The sequence below is a fragment of the Amblyomma maculatum genome, chromosome 9 (assembly GCF_055883805.1).
Source record: "Amblyomma maculatum isolate TAMU_Amacu chromosome 9, ASM5588380v1, whole genome shotgun sequence".
Classification (NCBI taxonomy): domain Eukaryota; kingdom Metazoa; phylum Arthropoda; class Arachnida; order Ixodida; family Ixodidae; genus Amblyomma; species Amblyomma maculatum.
In genome coordinates, this window is record NC_139352.1 from 37,122,086 (window position 1) to 37,140,156 (window position 18,071).

Here is an 18,071-nt window from a genome sequence, read left to right on the forward strand (position 1 = left end):
AATGGTTTAATTTGTGAAGTGTCTTGTACTAAAATATACATAAATATTTTCCTTACTATACTATAAGAAGATGTGAGACAACCCTTTCCCAGGTTTTAACTGTACCACACTGCATAGGACACCACCTGACCACGCACTCGTTCGTGCAGGTCTCGATCCCAGAACTGCATCGTCAGATGGTGCAACCTTATGATGCAACACAGCTTAGAAAGAGAAAGTAATTTTGGTCTGAATGGTTTAATTTGTGAAGTGTCTTGTACTAAAATATACATAAATATTTTCCTTACTATACTATAAGAAGATGTGAGACAACCCTTTCCCAGGTTTTAACTGTACCACACTGCATAGGACACCACCTGACCACGCACTCGTTCATGCAGGTCTCGATCCCAGAACTGCATCGTCAGATGGTGCAACCTTATGATGCAACACAGCTTAGAAAGAGAAAGTAATTTCGGTCTGAATGGTTTAATTTGTGAAGTGTCTTGACTGCGGGTTTGCATCGTTTTTATAGATGTCGCTTTCGCCCTCACCTCGAGTCATCCGATAGGTGTAAACAACGGAACCGGATGTCAGTTCGGCTGTCACCACTTTTGGCTTCAGTGTTTGCACCAACCAGAAAAAGCTATACGGGAGAAAACGACATTTCTGAAAATGACGCGAACTTGGAATTAGGGTATCGCGGCAAAAAATAAAACTTCCAAATTCCTTGAGTGGCACGCGGTATTTTACATGCGACAAAATGCAAATAGGCTATTGACAAGTCATAGACACCGCATGCGCACAACTTGTGCGGCTTGGGCAGCGCTTGCAACAAAAAGGCTGATCTTTTTATGCGCTCTCTGGTAAGCCCCTGTCTTCTGTGATGGGAAATGTGTCCTGAAAAAGAAGAAATTCATGGGTTAAAGAATTTCAAAATACGCAGCAATATTAGTTCTAAATTTTCCCTGAATTTATATAAAAACCTTCCTTGACCGATTTCAATTATACAATTTCCTGAATAGAAATCTCCCCCTATAGACCATCACTGTTTTTATTAGAATACCAACTTGAGAACAGGCGACCGTTTTTTTTTTTTTTTTCACTGAAGAATACTCTTGAAATTCTCTGTGGCAATAAAGTTATTCGAAACCTCTATTCCTTTTCTTCTCTCTTGATTTAAGGCTGAAAGTTACGCTCAAAAGATAATTTACGCTCGTGATTGATGACAGAAAATTATCTGATAGAGCACCTTTTAGTTGCCTTATGACTATGTGCTAATATAAATAATGGTTCAAATATTTTAAATGGCAATGATTGTAAAAAAATATTAAAATTGCAACTCCTGCGAACATGTTATAAATAACCCAAATGCATTTACATAACTGTATGCCTGCCCTTAGCAATGACCAAGAATATATATAATGTTAATGTTGCAGCCGAGTGTTTTTCTATTGCATCTGTTACGACAATGAGCTGTATTGTCAAAACATTCCGATCAATGATACTTAATGCTTGTTTGGTGCGTGATACTTCATGTCAGGAATATATACTCATACAAAAAGTTTATTTCAGAATATACCCATGCAGAAAAACATTCCTGCTTGTTAACAAAACGTTGAGAAAAAGTCTGCTTGGAAAAAAATGAGGTGTAAATTTTAAAACCTTATAAAAGATATGGAAATTATTACCTAGAAGCGTACAATTCCGTAGAGTGAAAGCAGGGCTACCCTTAAGACAGTGACACACAGTTAGTTGATGAAGTTATTGCTTCCGCTTTGTAGTGCTCCCTATCAACTGTCCAGTTGATAGAGAGCACTTTATACCTATCACCAACCGTTGGCGATGCTAGCACTATTGGTGAATAATTAACCATATATTACATTGCGATGGTCCGGCAGATGATTTCTTTTAAGCTACCACTTTCTAGACATTGTTATCTCTTGTTATCTCTAAATTGTTGTCACTTTCTATAGCCAAACTCATAGATATATTTCTTTCCTGAAAGTGCATCATGCCAATTTTAGGAATAAACTTCAAACCTTCAGCTAGGAACGCATTCTTGCAGGCCATAACGAAGAGGCTTAACTGTTACCAATATTCTTGGTACACTGTGTGCGGCAACAGCAAGATTTCATAGTCGAAAATTAATGCTGTACATATTTATGACTCCAAGAAATACACTAGATAATTGCTTTAGCTGAAAACCTCCGAAGAAAAAGCATGTTCTTATTTCAAAATACATTTTTATGAGGAACCAAACCGCACCGAGCAAATCGATCTAAAACCCCTTACACCTCTCCTCCTTTACAACCATGTCTATTCCTCTTTAGACACACCAGCGAAAAATCACCCTCTAAGAACTGTACTGACATCATCTGAGGATACGTTGACCTGACGGAGCAAAGGGGGAAGTTGGTCAGTTATTACAAGTGCCTGCAGCCAATAAAAGTTAGATCATTTTTGCACTAACCGCAAAGCATCTGTAAGCTTCTCAGCCGAAACAAATATAGCCAACCAAAAGACGCCAAAGACTCAAAAAAGCATCCACTTGCCGAGAGCTGAGACACAGAGCAATCTCCCTTGCAGGAGCACATGGATGTGCAGCTATTCTGTTTCCTGGAGCATCCGCAACGTCCAGAGCGGCACGAGACACGACACTTGCACGCCGATGACGACGTGGATCGCTGCGAAACCGTCACCGACCAGAATTGTTTTGCAAAGCCTTAAGGAATACGCGTGAAATTATTTAGATTTAGCAGCTGGTCTAATGGGAGACAGTACCTGCAAATAAGTCACCAAAACATCTGAATTATAACTAGTTCATTAATAGAAAAGAAAGTGAATAAGCCAACTGCTATAAAACATTTGGTATCAGAAGCAACGAATTTTACAGGTAAACTGAATCTGCCTGACAAATGTTATTCCGAGACCTATTTCATCAAAGTTCCTAAGTTATTATGTGTTATCATATGCTATTGTGCATATAATTTAAAATTTTAGCACAGCGCCCATATTGCAAACTGCCTGCACATCCAGTAGCAGAAGCTTTTTCTGATCAAAAATAGAGCCAGAATTCTTTATATGAAGCACGCAATCAAACACCGGCAACTATTCTTTAATAAAAAACAATAACAACAGGCGTTTAATAGTGAGAAACGCGGAGTCAAAAAACTGTCCCGTCTCAGAATCCCCGGGCATACCCATCAGCCCCTGCGGGCTAATACAACCACTGCAGAATAAAAGCTCTTCCCAAGTCCCTCTAATTAACCTTAATCTTCCTCCCTACTCCTACGTACCCTGCCACCTGACACCCCACAGTTGTTAATCACATCCACCCACCTGATGCTAGCCCGAATAAAGTTTTACTCGAAGTGAAACGGAAAATGATTCTGTGATCACCTTTTTGACGAGACTGCCGGCGTAGCCTAGCCTTAAGGATCAACACACAGTAAAGCTGCCTGCATTGCTGCAAGCAGACCTCGCTTTGTCCTTATTGCCACTTTATAACCTAGTGGAATGAAAAAATACCTTCATTGTCTTCCTGGTGGTTCCCTCCTGGGACTTCGTGCCCTGCAGGAACGCAGATCGACATCAAACATGACCCATTTTTTTTCTAGCGTGTTAAGTTCTATTAGTTTCTGTGTCCGATGAAAACAATTCCATAGCAATGAAGAAGTATGTGTGTCCAAGCTGTAGTTGGCAGGCTCATTGTGAAAACCATTGTGTTGAATATTCCAAATTTCGAGCGCCAAAATATGAAATGCAATCACACTGTAGCAGATGTGGTCTCTGAGCATCATTAATGTATTTACACCCGTATGCTAATGTGACGAAACGTGCGCAGCAAACAAGACAGAGTAAACATTCAGAGAAATAAAACTGGCTACGATTGCTGACAAAAACAAAAACATTAAAGAAGTTACCAATGGGAAAAAGCAGTACAACAGAAGAAAAACAAATAGTTATACCTGTATGTGGACAAAGAACAGTTGTGTGCATTATGCAAATGCGCCTACTCTGCCAAAAGGTAGTCCTACTTTTCTTGGAAGAGAAATTGTGAATGAAAGCTTCACCTATAAACGTTGCGAAAAAGGTCATCCGGAGAAAAATATTTGCAGCTAGTTCAACAAAATTTCAAGAACATACGTTTAGGAGCACAGTTTTTTGAGACGCTATCATAACCATAGAGCATGCTGTTGCAACAGTCACATGGGCGTGTCTACGACATCAGACAGCTTAACATGATAGGGGTAAAACTCACCAAAACCTTGCTGTGCTCGCTAGAAGGGAGCCATTCTGGGTCCGTCTCTTTTGAATCATCGAGCTCACTCTCTGTGCTCGTGTCCAGGTCCTCAAAGGTAAGCACCCGTACATTTTCCTTATTTTTCTGTAAAAACACAATCACCGGTGATGAAATTACTGACAAAATCATGCAGTCCTCCGCAACCTTCCAACCATACTGGTAATACGAAGGCATTGTAGTCACCTTGTGTACAAATTAACAGTACACAAATATAATACTGCACCTAACAACAGTTATGGGTAATGATTCCAATGGAAGTATGCACACGATAGTGTACACGTTTATACATCCCAACAGCATCGCAAACTTGAAACAAGTTCGGACTGCTGAGCCCTTCCCTGCTACCACGGCTTTTATTCTCCTCACTCACGCTTCGCTCTATTAACATTCTAGAAATCATCTCAGTCCCGTAACTTGGTTCACTAGATTCTTTTGATACTTATGCTGAAATATACAGCTATGTTGAAAGCTTTATCGATGATTCAGCACGCGCGCAGTTCTTTTTGTATTCTTTCACACTTTGTCTCCACTGATCTAGAAAAAAGTAGAAAGAAATGGGCGAGGCAGATAGTTCTCTGTGGGCAGTTGTTTTCAAAACGACATGTGTAAGCTTGTGTACATTCACTCTTGACAAAGATCGGTCACCGATTGAATCGTTGAAATGAATCCACCGTTATGTCTTTAAATAGCTGCTGTTAAATTCTGCATTGAATACTCTGCTGCCATCATTCGTTTGCGACATATTTTGCAACAAACAATTCAAACTTCATTTGTTTGATTTGAGACGAATCTTCGAGACGCATCTCGGCGCAAGATGCGCCGAGATGCGTCTCGAAGATTCTTTTCATTCCCGTATGTTTCTGAATTGTTCTAGGTTATGCTAGTCACAGTTTGCGGCTTTATCTAGAAGTTTCCTTGCCGAGCGTTTGTCGGTGTGACGGCATTCTCAGTTCGACGACCAGAGAGCACGTTTGTTGCTATCATCACCGCCTAGTTTAGTTGTTTTGCGGGCGCAAGCCAGCCCAATAAAGAGTTGGTTCGAGTGCGATTACGTCTGTCTTCTCTTTTGGTGTTTACGACCTACAATACATATATATTTATTATATTGCATTTAATATTCCTTATCCCAATAATCACCATAAGACTAATTCTTGTCAAATACCAACCACAAAACATAAAAACATCCCTAACGTTTGTCTTGGACTCGTAGACTGTCAGCTCCTTTAAACTCTATAATAACAAGCCCCTCATTTCCCTTTCAATTGTCTATATATGTATATATACATATAGATGCTAGCTTTTGTATAATGTGCCATAAAATAAAACAAAAAAAAGAAACTGTGTCATATATCACTAACTACCACGTTCCTAAAATTATTGATGTTTCATGCCAGTTTAGCAGCCGGGCTTCATATTCTAACTTGATGTGGTATGTTAACCGATGGTTACAAGAGCATGGAAATTTCTTGTTTTTTGCAACTTTTCCTATTGTTGCTAAGAACACTACTAAATTTCAGAGCAGTTATACTGAAAGATAGCACTTCATGAATAAGTACAATGCCATATTTCTCGCCTTCCGTGGTGGCTTCTTTGGCTTCTTGGCAGACAAGTCTTGAAAGAAAACCTTACGGCCAGTGGTACGCTCCTGAAAATACAGAGAATTATGAAAAGCATTTTTCTGGGGCTCAAATTTTAACAGTACCATATTTTATGCGCTACATTTCGATGTAGCATTTCACATGAGCTTTAGAAAGCAGTAAGGTGAATACCTATTACAGCCCAACCATGAACGTTAACATTTGTTTTTGCACTGTTGCCACTCCCAAATCAATTAGTGATGTTTAAAATGAAAATATATTGTTTTTTAACCATCACTGAAGGAATCCTACAAAAATCTGACGAAAGAGTAAGGACTGCGGTGCACAGAAATGGAGAAATGCGTAGACTAAAAACGCCATAACAATGGTTCAACGTTCACTTCTCTACAAAGTGAGCCTAAATGCACCAGTGGCCAGCCAATATATTCAAACAGTTGAGAATAATTAAAATTGTTACCAAAGTATGTTAAGCTAATGTATGGAAACTTGGAGCAGCGTTTGTTATTCATATGACATTGGAGGGCTGTTATATTCAGTTCTTATAAAGCGGAGGATAGAATAATACAGATTTCAAAACTACAAGGTGAATGCTTGGGCACGTTAGTTACACAGTGCTAAGATCAGGCAAAAAATGCCAAATAGTTCGGTATACCTTAAATTATGTACACAATTTTACCAATAGGTCAAGCAATTGAAGCACAGTTAAGGAATTAAAGGCCATCGAATCGAACTTTTCCGACGTTTCAGTGCCTGATCGAAGCTGCTTGCCATGATCGCGAAGGCCGCGATTATTCTGAGTACAAAATTCCAGTTAAGCTTGCTTCCTCGCATCGAGGAGTCTCACAAATATATTGGACACCAGAAAAAAGATAACTTTTTTCACCTCTGTGGTAGTCTACATGTACACAAGACGGCTGGAACTGCAAATGCCACTGGTTCCAGGAGCACTATCGACTTTTCCAGAATGTCAGAATGGGTTCCGGCTGCCTCGCTAGTACCTGTTTGCGCCGCTATACCTTTCGTGCAGTTGTTGACAAGCGCGGGATAAAGCGTGCTTTGAGAACGGAGCATTTTCCGTCACATCACGTTTCATTCGAGTGGTGAGGCACAGGTTGCCAGTCCGTCAGTCTAATGGGCATATTTTGGTGCATGGTAATTTGATGCACCAAATGCACAGTGCACTCTATAAGAACATTTTAAGGAACCCGAACATGTTCCTCTACAGAACTACTTTAAATACATGTGAGCGTGCTAGATGTGTTCAGACATATTGTAACAGTCCTGAAGAAGATGAAGCCAGTAGCAGAAGTCAAGGAGAAAGACGTTGAAAAACGGCTCTCGTGCCGGGCGTAGCCGTTGACCAGGTGAGCTCCCTTCCCTCTCGACCTGTTCTTCAGCGCTCCGACGTCAAACCCCCGTCGTAACAATATCTTACAAGAAAGCAAACAACAAAATAGCCTTCCATAGGAAATAGCTGAAAATAAAGCATTTTTCACAGTGCCTTAATTGAGCTGAAGCCAGTATAAAACCAGCAATGCGTTATCGTACTTAAGTGACCTTGATGGAGTTTTATTTTTTAAATGTTATTTACCTGATGGTATCCGTCAATGACCGCTACATCAGTGCTTTAAACAGCGATGCTGTTTAAGCGTGAGATTTTTCTATCATGCGCAGCTGAATGTGTTCGCAGTAATGTCGTTACCATAGCAGGACGTGACGTCATAACCGAAACTGACGTCACCATGATGTTACATCCGGTTATGACATCACGTTCGGTTCTAGACCATGTCATTATGATGTCACCTTTACAGAAATGACGTCACAATGACCGGACATGATGTCATGAGCAGATGTGACTTCTTCACGACGCCACATCTGGGAATGAACCAGAACTGACGTCATCATGAAGTCACATACGGTAATGACCGATGAATGCACCAGGCGACTTACACAGCTGACTCCACCGTGCATCTGATACACACGCTCATGCTGCGCCTTTTCTTTGGCGCTTCCTGGAACGCCGCACCACACATCACAGAGGCAGACGCAGTAAAACAGGATTCAGCGGCGTTCCAAATTCGTTTACAGGAAAGAAAAGGCACAGCTTTCTTACACCACTACGCCGATGACACAGATCGAAATGGCGAGTATAATCACGCATATCAAACAGCACCACTGTGTCATCAGTCATACACGAGAGTGTAATCTGGTCTATTTTATTTATTTTAGTTAACATGCTACTCCAAGTAATTTGAAAGTAGCAAACAAAATAGCAGAGTGTTTCTACTGCAGTATAGCTGCAAATCGCTCCACGAGCAGGCGCATCGTGAGACATTCTCCACGACGTAGGATATATGTGCACAGCACCGTTATCTGACCATCTTTGCTTCACAGTAATGCTTGTTGCGACACCACATCTGTTGCATGAGTCTTCCTAAAGCTCAAGTAAACGAGCGGTAGCAGTTGGCGCTTGTACCTCCTTTAGCCTGAGGAAGGCAGTGCGCGATGTCAAGATCTGACCGTGTCAAGTCTGTCTCCAGCACCGTAGGCGCAGAGGGTGATATGCTTTATCCACGTCGGCAAGCAGGTTTTCCCCCAATATCAAACTCCCACAAGTTAACCTGGTCACGATTCTTCGCAAATGTGAATGGATTATTCTTTTGGGGGTGTGCAATCTTGCTCTAAAGTGTGGTAATTAATTCCCTTAACAATGCTGCGGAGATCTCCCCAAGTGCTGTTGAACAGGGTTGCATTAGTTACTGGTCATTATGTCGCCAACCTTTGATTTATAGCGCCAATAGTTTTTTAACGTAAGGGATTCCCGACCAAACCATCTGCTCTTTAGATCGACACCACGTTTGCGTAGACATAATGAAGGAAGTAGGCCAACGGTTTACGCATTCGCGAGTGCCGCGATATGTGCTCCCCCCACCCCCCCGTCCGTAAAGCTTCTAAATTTCTTCATCGAGGGTTAGCACTGACAAAAAAAGAAAAAAAAATACTGCAAGAGCTCAGTAATGCACAAAGATGACCCATACCATCTCCACAGCCTCTATTTCCTCTGTTTTCTTCTTGAGCTCATCGTGGACGCTCTGCCGGTTGCATATCTCCTGAATCTGGAACAGTTACATGCAAGAGAAAATTACAATTGGGACAAACATATTGTGATTCTAAGTCTTGAGTGCACATATAAGCAATAACGAAAGAATTACAGGGGATGCTCACAGCCTAAGAATGTGAAGGCGGAAGCCTAGTAGGACTGATATGCTGAACATTGCGTTGTATTTTCTGCTGATCTGTGGCTGAACATTTTGTTCAACGTTCAAGCGACTTGTTTTTTGTGATGGACGCACTGTTGATTTGTTTTGAGGTTGATTTGTTTTGAGGAGAAGCGCTATACAAGCAGTAAAAACAAGGCCTGGGGCCGATTGTGGCACCGATCATCAGCTTCTTGTTGCCAAGATTAAGCTTCGATTGAGGAAAACGCAGAAAATTAGAAGGCCTTTCAGGTATAATCTGGATCAAGTTCCATTAGAATATGCTGTGAAAGTGAGGAATCGATTTCAAGAATTAGATCTAGAAGACAAAGAGCCCGAAGAGATGTGGTCTGATGTTCGTGATATAATACAAGACGTTGCTACTAAGGTAGTTCCAAAGCAAAAGAAATGCAAGAAAGCAAACTGGTTATCTGAAGAGGCTTTGCAAATAGCTGAGGAAAGGAGGATGGCAAAAGTTATGGGGGAAAGAGAAAGATACAAGGTTCTCAATGCGGATTTTCAGAAAATAGCAAGGAGAGGCAAGAATGCCTTCCTGAACATACAGTGCCAAGCAGTTGAGGACAACAGCCAATTAAGGAACACAAGAGCTCTGTATAAGACAATCAAAGATATCAAAGGAAGCTCCTGTGCTAAGATGGGCGTGATAAAGGACAAACGAGGCAAGGACCTCACTGAAGCCGCAGAGATAAAGAAGAGGTGGCAGGAATACACAGAACTGTACAAGAAGGACCCGAATGTGCAAACCCAACAAAAGACGGTTGTGATAACTGATCTCGAGCCGGGCATCCTGAAGAGTGAAGTTGAATGGGCCTTAGCCAGCCTTGCTAAGAACAAAGCTAGCGGAATTGATAGCATTCCAGCTGAGTTGCTTCAAAACCTCAACCATGACGCTGTTAACATTCTGCATACATTATGTCGGAAGATTTGGACAACCCTGCAGTGGCCACAGGATTGGAGGAGGTCAGTTTACATCCCCATTCCAAAGAAAGGCAGTGCCAAGGATTGTTCCGACTACCGCACGATCGCGCTTATTTCGCATGCTAGCAAGGTGATGTTGAAAATCCTCCAAGGTAGGCTGCAGCAGTATGTGGATCGGGAGCTTCCGGACGTGCAAGCTGGGTTTCGCAAGGGCAGAGGAACTAGAGACCAAGTTGCCAACCTTCGCTGGATCATGGAAAAAGCAAGAGAGTTCCAGAAACCCATCTACTTCTGCTTTATTGATTATGCTAAAGCGTTTGACTGCGTAGATCACAGCAGATTGTGGCAAGCTCTCCAAGAGATGGGAGTTCCAATTCACCTCATCTGTCTCCTCAGGAACCTGTATGAAGGGCAAGAGGCCACAGTCAGAACTGGGCATGGTCTTACTCATTGGTTTCCGATTGAGAAAGGAGTGAGGCAAGGCTGCATACTGTCGCCCTGCCTATTTAACCTATATGCAGAGTGCATCATGAGGAAGGCCGGTCTGGACGAGTCTTCAGCTGGAGTGAAGATTGCTGGAAAACGTATCAACAACCTTAGATATGCGGATGATACCACTTTAATTGCAGAAAGTGAAGCGGAACTCAAGAGACTTCTGATGCGCGTACAAGAAGAGAGTGAGAAGTTTGGGCTTAAACTGAACATTAAAAAGACAAAGATCATGGCGTCTTGCCCTATCAAGTCCTGGAGCATCAAGGGACAAGAAGTGGAAGCTGTGTCAGATTTTCTCTTCTTGGGCTCCAAGATTACCTCGGAAGGAGACTGCAGCCATGAAATTAGGAGACGCCTGCTTCTGGGAAAGAGAGCAATGGTTAGCCTTGACCGCCTAGTAAAGAGCAGAGACATTAGTCTGCCAACCAAGATCCGTATAACTCGTGCTACGGTCTTTCCAGTTGTGATGTATGGATGTGAGAGTTGGACTGTGAAAAAGGCTGACCGCCGAAGAATTGACGCGTTTGAATTGTGGTGCTGGCGAAGACTCTTGAGAGTTCCTTGGACTGCCAGAAGATCGAATCAGTCAATATTGTCGACCATAAACCCTGACTGCTCATTGGAGGGTCAAATTCTAAAGTTAAAGCTCAGCTACTTTGGTCATCTGATGAGAAGAGAGGAGTCGCTGGAGAAAGATTTGATGTTGGGAAAGGTTGAGGGTTGCCGGAGAAGGGGTAGGCAGCGAACGCGATGGTTAGATGGCATCCTCGAGGCACTGCAGATGAAGTTATGTGATGTTAGGAAGATATTGAGAGACCGGAAAGCGTGGCGTGACATGGTCAATAGGGTCACGAAGAGTCGGACACGACTGAATGACTGAACTGAACTTCTGATAAACGACCTGCTGATCTTGGTATTTCACTTATGTAGGTCACTCGTGTTGTATGGGCGACAGCTCGGTTCTGCAGGAGGAGGAGGAGGATAAACATTTATTATTTGAGAAAGTCAGGCAGGCAGGAGCTTCCGCGCTATATGGCCAGGTGTCCTTGTGCTCTGCGGTACTGTGTTGCACGCTCGATGGCCCGCAGTTGGATTATCGGGTCCGAGCTGAGCATAGCGGCCTCCCACTGCTCGCATGTAGAGAGCTGCAGATCCCGTGAGTGCGGTCTCGTAGAGAGCTGCAGATCCCGTGAGTGCGGTCTCGTGGGCATGCCCGTAGTATGTGGTGTAAGTTGGCCCTCTGGTGGCATAAGTTACAGTAAGGGGTGTATAATTCAGGGTATGCAAGGGCGCAGGTGACTGTATTTGGAAAGGAATGTGTCAGTAACTATCGCCAGGTGACCTCCTGTGATTGTGAGGGTACGTGTTTGACGGAAGTGTAGTGTAATTTCTTGATAGGCAACCATACGATCTCTCGCCGACCTCATGAGAGGTTGTCCCGTAGCCCGGCTGAGGAGACCTTGGGCGAAAGGAAGGGAGAATGTGCTGGGATCCAGATTAGTTGTATTGAACGGTGAGTTGTTTGAGAGGCAAGCAGAAGTTGAGTGCTATAGGGGATATCTTTGCTGTAATTTCTTATTGCGGTAATTCCGCATTCCCAGAGGCGCCTGCGTCAGATAGGACCACATGTTGGTATCGTTGAGCCGCTGCCGTCGCTTCTCCAATAGCTGCTTCCACCCGACGGCGCTCATTACGAGAAGTTGCTGTAGACTATCCAGGACCCGTCGCGATGGCGCAATGATTAAGACGACGCTCGGCTACTGATCTATAGTGTCCGGGATCGCACCCGACCCGGGTGACGACATGTCGATGTCGGCGAAACGGAAATACAGTTGTGTACTGTGCGATTTCAGTGCACGCTTCCCCAGGCAGTCGAAATTATTTTTGATCCCTCCACTACGGTACCTCATTTTCTGTTTTGTTTCAATCACTCCTTCCTTCCCTCCCTTATAGCGTGGTTCCGGTCTCTACGAAGATGTGTGAGGGAGGGGCGGAGCGTGGTTGCTCCTGGCCCTACGGGGCTTGGACTGGTATGTCACTGCCGCTTGCGGCGGGGGCTAGCCTACGACCTTATTTTTATCTGTTGTAAGCCGTCATTGCACCCGCTACCGTTTCGGTAGTGGACGACGGCTATTGTGACGCGCGTCTTTTTCTCCCGCTTCTTTTTCTTTCTTCTCTATTTTCTCTTCTGTCCGCAAGAAGCAGCGGAGGTGGCTCAGCTACATAGCCAGTAGCAGGCCCATGCATTTTCTTTCCCTTCTTCCTTCAGTCGCAACAACAAGATGTGCCAGAGATACTACGCGTTTCCATTTTTTTAAACAAATTCACATCCTTAGGCTCTTCCACGTGCTACAGAACTTTTTCTGTCTTTCCTCATTCGCTCCCACCTTTACCTAACAGCATGGTCAGGTGTGCACCGAGAGAGACGCTGCGCCTTTCCTTTACTGCAATAGAACTCGTAATTGTTACAATCTTAAAAGACTCAAAATTATTTGCCCTCCCGTTGGACACCTCACGCTCCGACTTTCTGTACCTCACGATGCGACAGTGAAAAAAATATGTAGGGCTTACGACCTATAAACAAAATATACCTGCATCTGTATAATTTCCACCAGTGACGGATCCATGTCTGGGAGTGACTTGAGGACGGATTGTGCCATGTGCTTGAGCAATAACAGCTTCTGCAGAGGACATGTCAAAAAGATATTAGAAGCCGTTTTGTTTCACCCTTCATATATGCGTGCGTAGTTATTGCAAATGTAGACATTGCAAAGTGCACTATGCTAAGAAAGGAAAGACTAATATCACAAAGTCTTGGCAAGAGGCTCGAAAAAGAAATATCCCTCCACAGAAACTCTCCCCAAAGCAGGGTCTATGGTATTCAGCGCAATGCAACAGTAATGTTAGAGTAAGCTACTTTTGTCGAAATAGAATTGTACACATTTGACGAATTTCACAATTCGGAGTCTGCTTCTAATCATTGCCTTAATTGCGTTCTCCAAATATAAATGCATTTGCACGGTTGTCACAAACCAATTTAATTCCGATCGACTCAACTTCAGTCGCAAGCAATGACAACTTCGACACAACGCATTCGCCTCTGAATTGTCCACTCTCGTCCAAGGCCACTGAGCCAATGTATAATGTTGTACACCGCATCTTCCAACCTCTTATGGAACAAGTCCTTAACATGTCATCAATATAAGGAGCCTTTTTTCGCACGAAGTGTTCTAGCTGTATTAAATGCACTGCCAACCTCCTCCTCATGTTCCATCCTGAGCTTTATACGCTGGAGCTCGAAGTCCTCCTTGAGCTGCTGAACCTCAGCCTCGTGCTTTTCGATGTGAGCCTGCCTGGTCGCCGTGTCCTCCACGAGCTGCAGGCAAAGCAAGTGTTGTCAGTGTGCACATGCACGAATAACTGATTGTGTCAGAGTGAATGCGCTTGCGAGGAGCCGGCAGAGCATGCACAAGGGTACCTGCATTTCGCCAGGTAGCAACTGATAATAGCCGCAACTTGCCTTTGTATTTTAGTGTGGAGTTAGTATCTACGCCAAAATATTGCACACAAATTATCTTGCAGCCTACAAAGGCCCAACAAAACACCTTTATGTGTTATTTGGATTACGATTTAAAGGGTGCTCCAAATGACTCAGAACGACAAAACGGAGGACTTGGTTTGGTTTGGTTTGGTTTCTGGGGTTTAACGTCCCAAAGCAACTCAGGCTATGAGAGACGCGGAGGACTTGGGATATCAGACTAAATAAGGGTCTTCAAAGTGCAGAACCATCTCACTGCACGTGGATACGTTGTGTTGCACCTCTACACGGCCAGGGCAGACGGGGCAGCCTGTTCTATTTGCTGCAACTCCATCATGGTGATATCTCATTTTCCATCAGAGATTTGACTAGCATCGGTTTCCTTACAATCAGGTTTACAGAAAAAGATATAAAGCTAAAAGCTTCCGGACCCATCACTGTTGAAGTCCATTCAACAATTAGTTTATGTCTGAGCACTTTAACCTGGATACATTGCAGAAATGATATTTCACTTTGATGGTACTAATACAAGCCTACAATCACGCATTCGGGTGAGCTTAGCGATTAAATTATGGCCTGCTTCTCGGAAGCGTGACATAGTGGCAGGCTCTGCTGTAAGCAAAGTGCGGTGAGTGATTCCACTGTTCTACTCTCGTACCAGTGTATCCTTAGGTGCATTGCACGTATGTCCGTAAAATGCAAGCCGTTGAAGCTATCAGTTCAGCCAAATAACTAGAACTGATCACTTTCTCTCCAACGACAGACAGACTAGCCAATCGCTGCCTCTGCTACTTCTGCTTTGAAGAGAGGTTACCTTTTTGTACTGTCAAAGATGATGAGCGCAACCTACGAAGTCTTCTGTTATTTAATTTTTAGGGCGCCAACCTAGCCGCTAGCTATGCCAAATAAATTATAAAGGTGACAAGCATATCTGAAAACGCGAAAAATGTCCGGAACATCTTTTAACCGCATCCGCATACGTGTGTGGTTTTATGCCCTCTCTGGGAGTTTTAGTGATAAAATCCACTGGGAAATAGCATAAACATTCTTCCGTACATCACTATGGCTCGCGTTGGGAGGTGGTGGTAAAACTTTAATATCCAACAGATACATGATAGCGCTAACCTATCCGCCTACACGACGGCCTGAAGTCCTTGTACCCGGACGGCGTGTTGGGTCAGTCGGATTACACTTAGCTGAGTCTCAGGGTGAGAGCTCAACAGTAGAGTCTCCCAAAATTCTAACGTTTTTGACTGTTCATTTTTATTTTTTTATTTCTGGACACGTTCATACGTACAGTCTTTGTCAAAATTATACGGCCCAAGGGTTTTGCTTCTAAGCCTCGTAACGAAGCTAGTTTCGCATCTGCAGCGCTCGAAATCTCGTAGAAGTGAAATCTAGTCCTCGCTCTTTTCTATGATTAACTCCATATACCAGTATTGCTTCCAGGAGCCTAGTTAGAGTGCTTAGAAGCAAACCCCTTGGGCTGTATATTTTTGACAAAGACTGTACCAGATCTGCCTTATCCTGACAAAGTTTGCACTTATCTGAGAATTGTTCCGGGTACCACTGACATAGGTAGCTGGGTTCGGAAAAGTCCTTGTTTTGTAAGCGCCTCCAGATGCTTTCTTGGATCTTATTTAGTGTCCTATCGGTCGGTGGGTATTCTAACCTGTTTAGCCGATAGTGCTCAGTAATCTCTTTATAGCTAAATAGCCTGTTCCTGCTAGGAGTGTATTGAGGATCAGAGCCTACTTGGAAGATGAGACCGCGGGCAAGCTTATGAGCTCCCTCATTTTCCTGAAGCTGGGAGTTGGCTGGTGCCCATACTAGCCCGATTATTCTGTCATCCTGACATGTTCTCAGCATCCTCTTTGCCTGTGGAAAGACCCTTCCCTTAATAAAATTGCATATTGCTATTGCTATATTGCCATAGATAACCGTGTGCGTGCGTGTGAGTGGGAACGTGATGACGCATAACGATATCATTGCAATAGGCGTCGTGCAGCAATAGATGTCACCCTTGGCGGACGTCAATGCGGGGTCAGTTTTGAATTTTCGTATCAGTTGTGTGACTCTACGTCTTTGTGCAACGATCACTTTAATTCTTTGTGCTCCGTTCCGTGTGGCGCCACCCAATTTTATATTCAGGTTAGACCCTAGTTCGCAACATATTTGAGCTCACCAGATAACTGCATCCAATTATGATTATTTTCAGCATTTCCCGAGCTTCGCATAACAATTATGAGTAACTGTCCAGGAGGTGTCATGCGATTTATTTTTTCCCCTATCATACGTCTCGTAGTAAAGTTGCTGGCTAGCGCACGACCATTTCGCAGAACGAATTTTAACGAACTCCTTGGACGCACAAAGAAGTAATGCTTTCGCAATCCCACACGCAAAGCGTCTTCAATATGTAAGATAACTTTTTTATTTCCATTCCTGCATTTTTTTCACAGTTAGGCTGAATAAGTGACGCACGTTGTGAACGAAGTAGTAGTGAACATCCAATAACGCTAGGCACCAGTTCATATTTTTTGCTTGTTACGATAAAAAGGTTGAAAAAGTGTACAGAACTTATGAATATCAAAATATTATGACCGCTGATATCTTATACCAATGACCTTACTAGGATGAATGGTACAGTACTGGGTGTCCGCATGTCAGACGCATAACAATCAGGCAGGATGTGTCTTCTTTCTAATATCCTCGAAGATTGCATATTAACACGCCGAGACATAAAATGCTAATCAAAAGCCAAGTGCATTCTAAATAATAAAAAAAGAAGTTAAAGAAAGCGGTCTCGATGTGAACATATGCGCACCAATTAGCCAGGAACAAGAGGAGAAAAATGTTCAACCGGATACCGAAATTCGCAGGCACTGCTATTCCCAAGGTAAAGAAAATCAAGCTGACTGTGCTACATGAATAATTGGAGCTCGAAATAATTGAGTCACATTTGTGCACTTTTGGCCGAGGCAAAAAGATAAACAAAAGAAGAAATGTGTTCCATCCAGATGATAATTATGGTATCAACATTTTTGCGCACTTATAACGATTTTAGACTCCGCTCCTGAGAGGTTCTGATTCAACCATTATGTCACCCCATAAGGTGTTCGGCTGCCCAAAAAGCGGAGTCCTTCGATAGGCTTGGAAGAAAGTGATGAGATGCGGCAAAACAAAAACAAAGAGGTAGAAATATGTGACACGTTTGAAGAAGAGATAAGATACATCATGTCTGTGGAAGTCGAGCTCATTGTAATTAGAGTCCTTTATTAAAACAAAATGGTATGAATTTGTCAAGACAGTTCTGCATCGTTAAGCTTGACAAAACGAGGCGACGTCTTGCGAAACATTTGCGAATGGATACCAAGCCTTGCCACTGCTATAATGTGGAAATAAAAAGACATGTCGTCCGTATATATAAATAGCATATATGAAACATTAACAAATACAAAAAGTGCGAACTTGCTACCACAAATTCAGGCTCGGCAAATCCTAATGGAAGGAAACTAATTTTTTTTTCTTCAAGCACGAAGGTTCGTTAACTGAATCAAAAATCTTTGGAGAGGTTTTGGCACCGCCTGACAGATGAAGGTACTGCACACGTGTTTTTTTTTTCTTTTTTACATATCTGGCGACTGTTGGGGCAATGCGACGTCAAGGCAACGGTCAAGAACGAACGGTAAAAACTGTCGGATAAAACTGCAGCAGAATATACGGTTCATCCTGTTCATTTCGGGCTATGACAAGCGACTCCAAATACTTCGTGCATATCAGTTGTGAAGCGAATAAATCAGATGCAAAGGCGAAATTAGGAAAGAAATTGCCGCTGAGAAAGAGAAAATAGGTTCCCCTCAAACACACTGCTGCCACTAAATAGGAACACAATTGAGCAGGTACACAATACGCTAGAGCAAGTGCACGTCACCCTGTAGCAAGTTACATTATCACAATTTCCG

General features: G+C 43.0%; 1 protein-coding gene across 1 annotated transcript in view; it reads right to left on the reverse strand.

Moving 5' to 3' along the window:
- Window positions 1–326: 326 nt before the first annotated feature.
- LOC146178863 (chromosome-associated kinesin KIF4A-like) overlaps window positions 327–18,071 on the reverse strand; it is a 60,850-nt gene continuing 43,105 nt past the window's right edge. The window contains exons 17-24 of the mRNA XM_084580055.1: window positions 13,828–13,956; window positions 13,163–13,252; window positions 8,922–8,999; window positions 5,859–5,930; window positions 4,244–4,369; window positions 3,511–3,552; window positions 2,535–2,666; window positions 327–395 (exon numbers count right to left, since the gene is read on the reverse strand). Of these exons, the coding sequence (XP_084436181.1) occupies window positions 327–395; window positions 2,535–2,666; window positions 3,511–3,552; window positions 4,244–4,369; window positions 5,859–5,930; window positions 8,922–8,999; window positions 13,163–13,252; window positions 13,828–13,956 (738 nt within the window). The remainder of the gene's footprint in view (window positions 396–2,534; window positions 2,667–3,510; window positions 3,553–4,243; window positions 4,370–5,858; window positions 5,931–8,921; window positions 9,000–13,162; window positions 13,253–13,827; window positions 13,957–18,071) is intronic.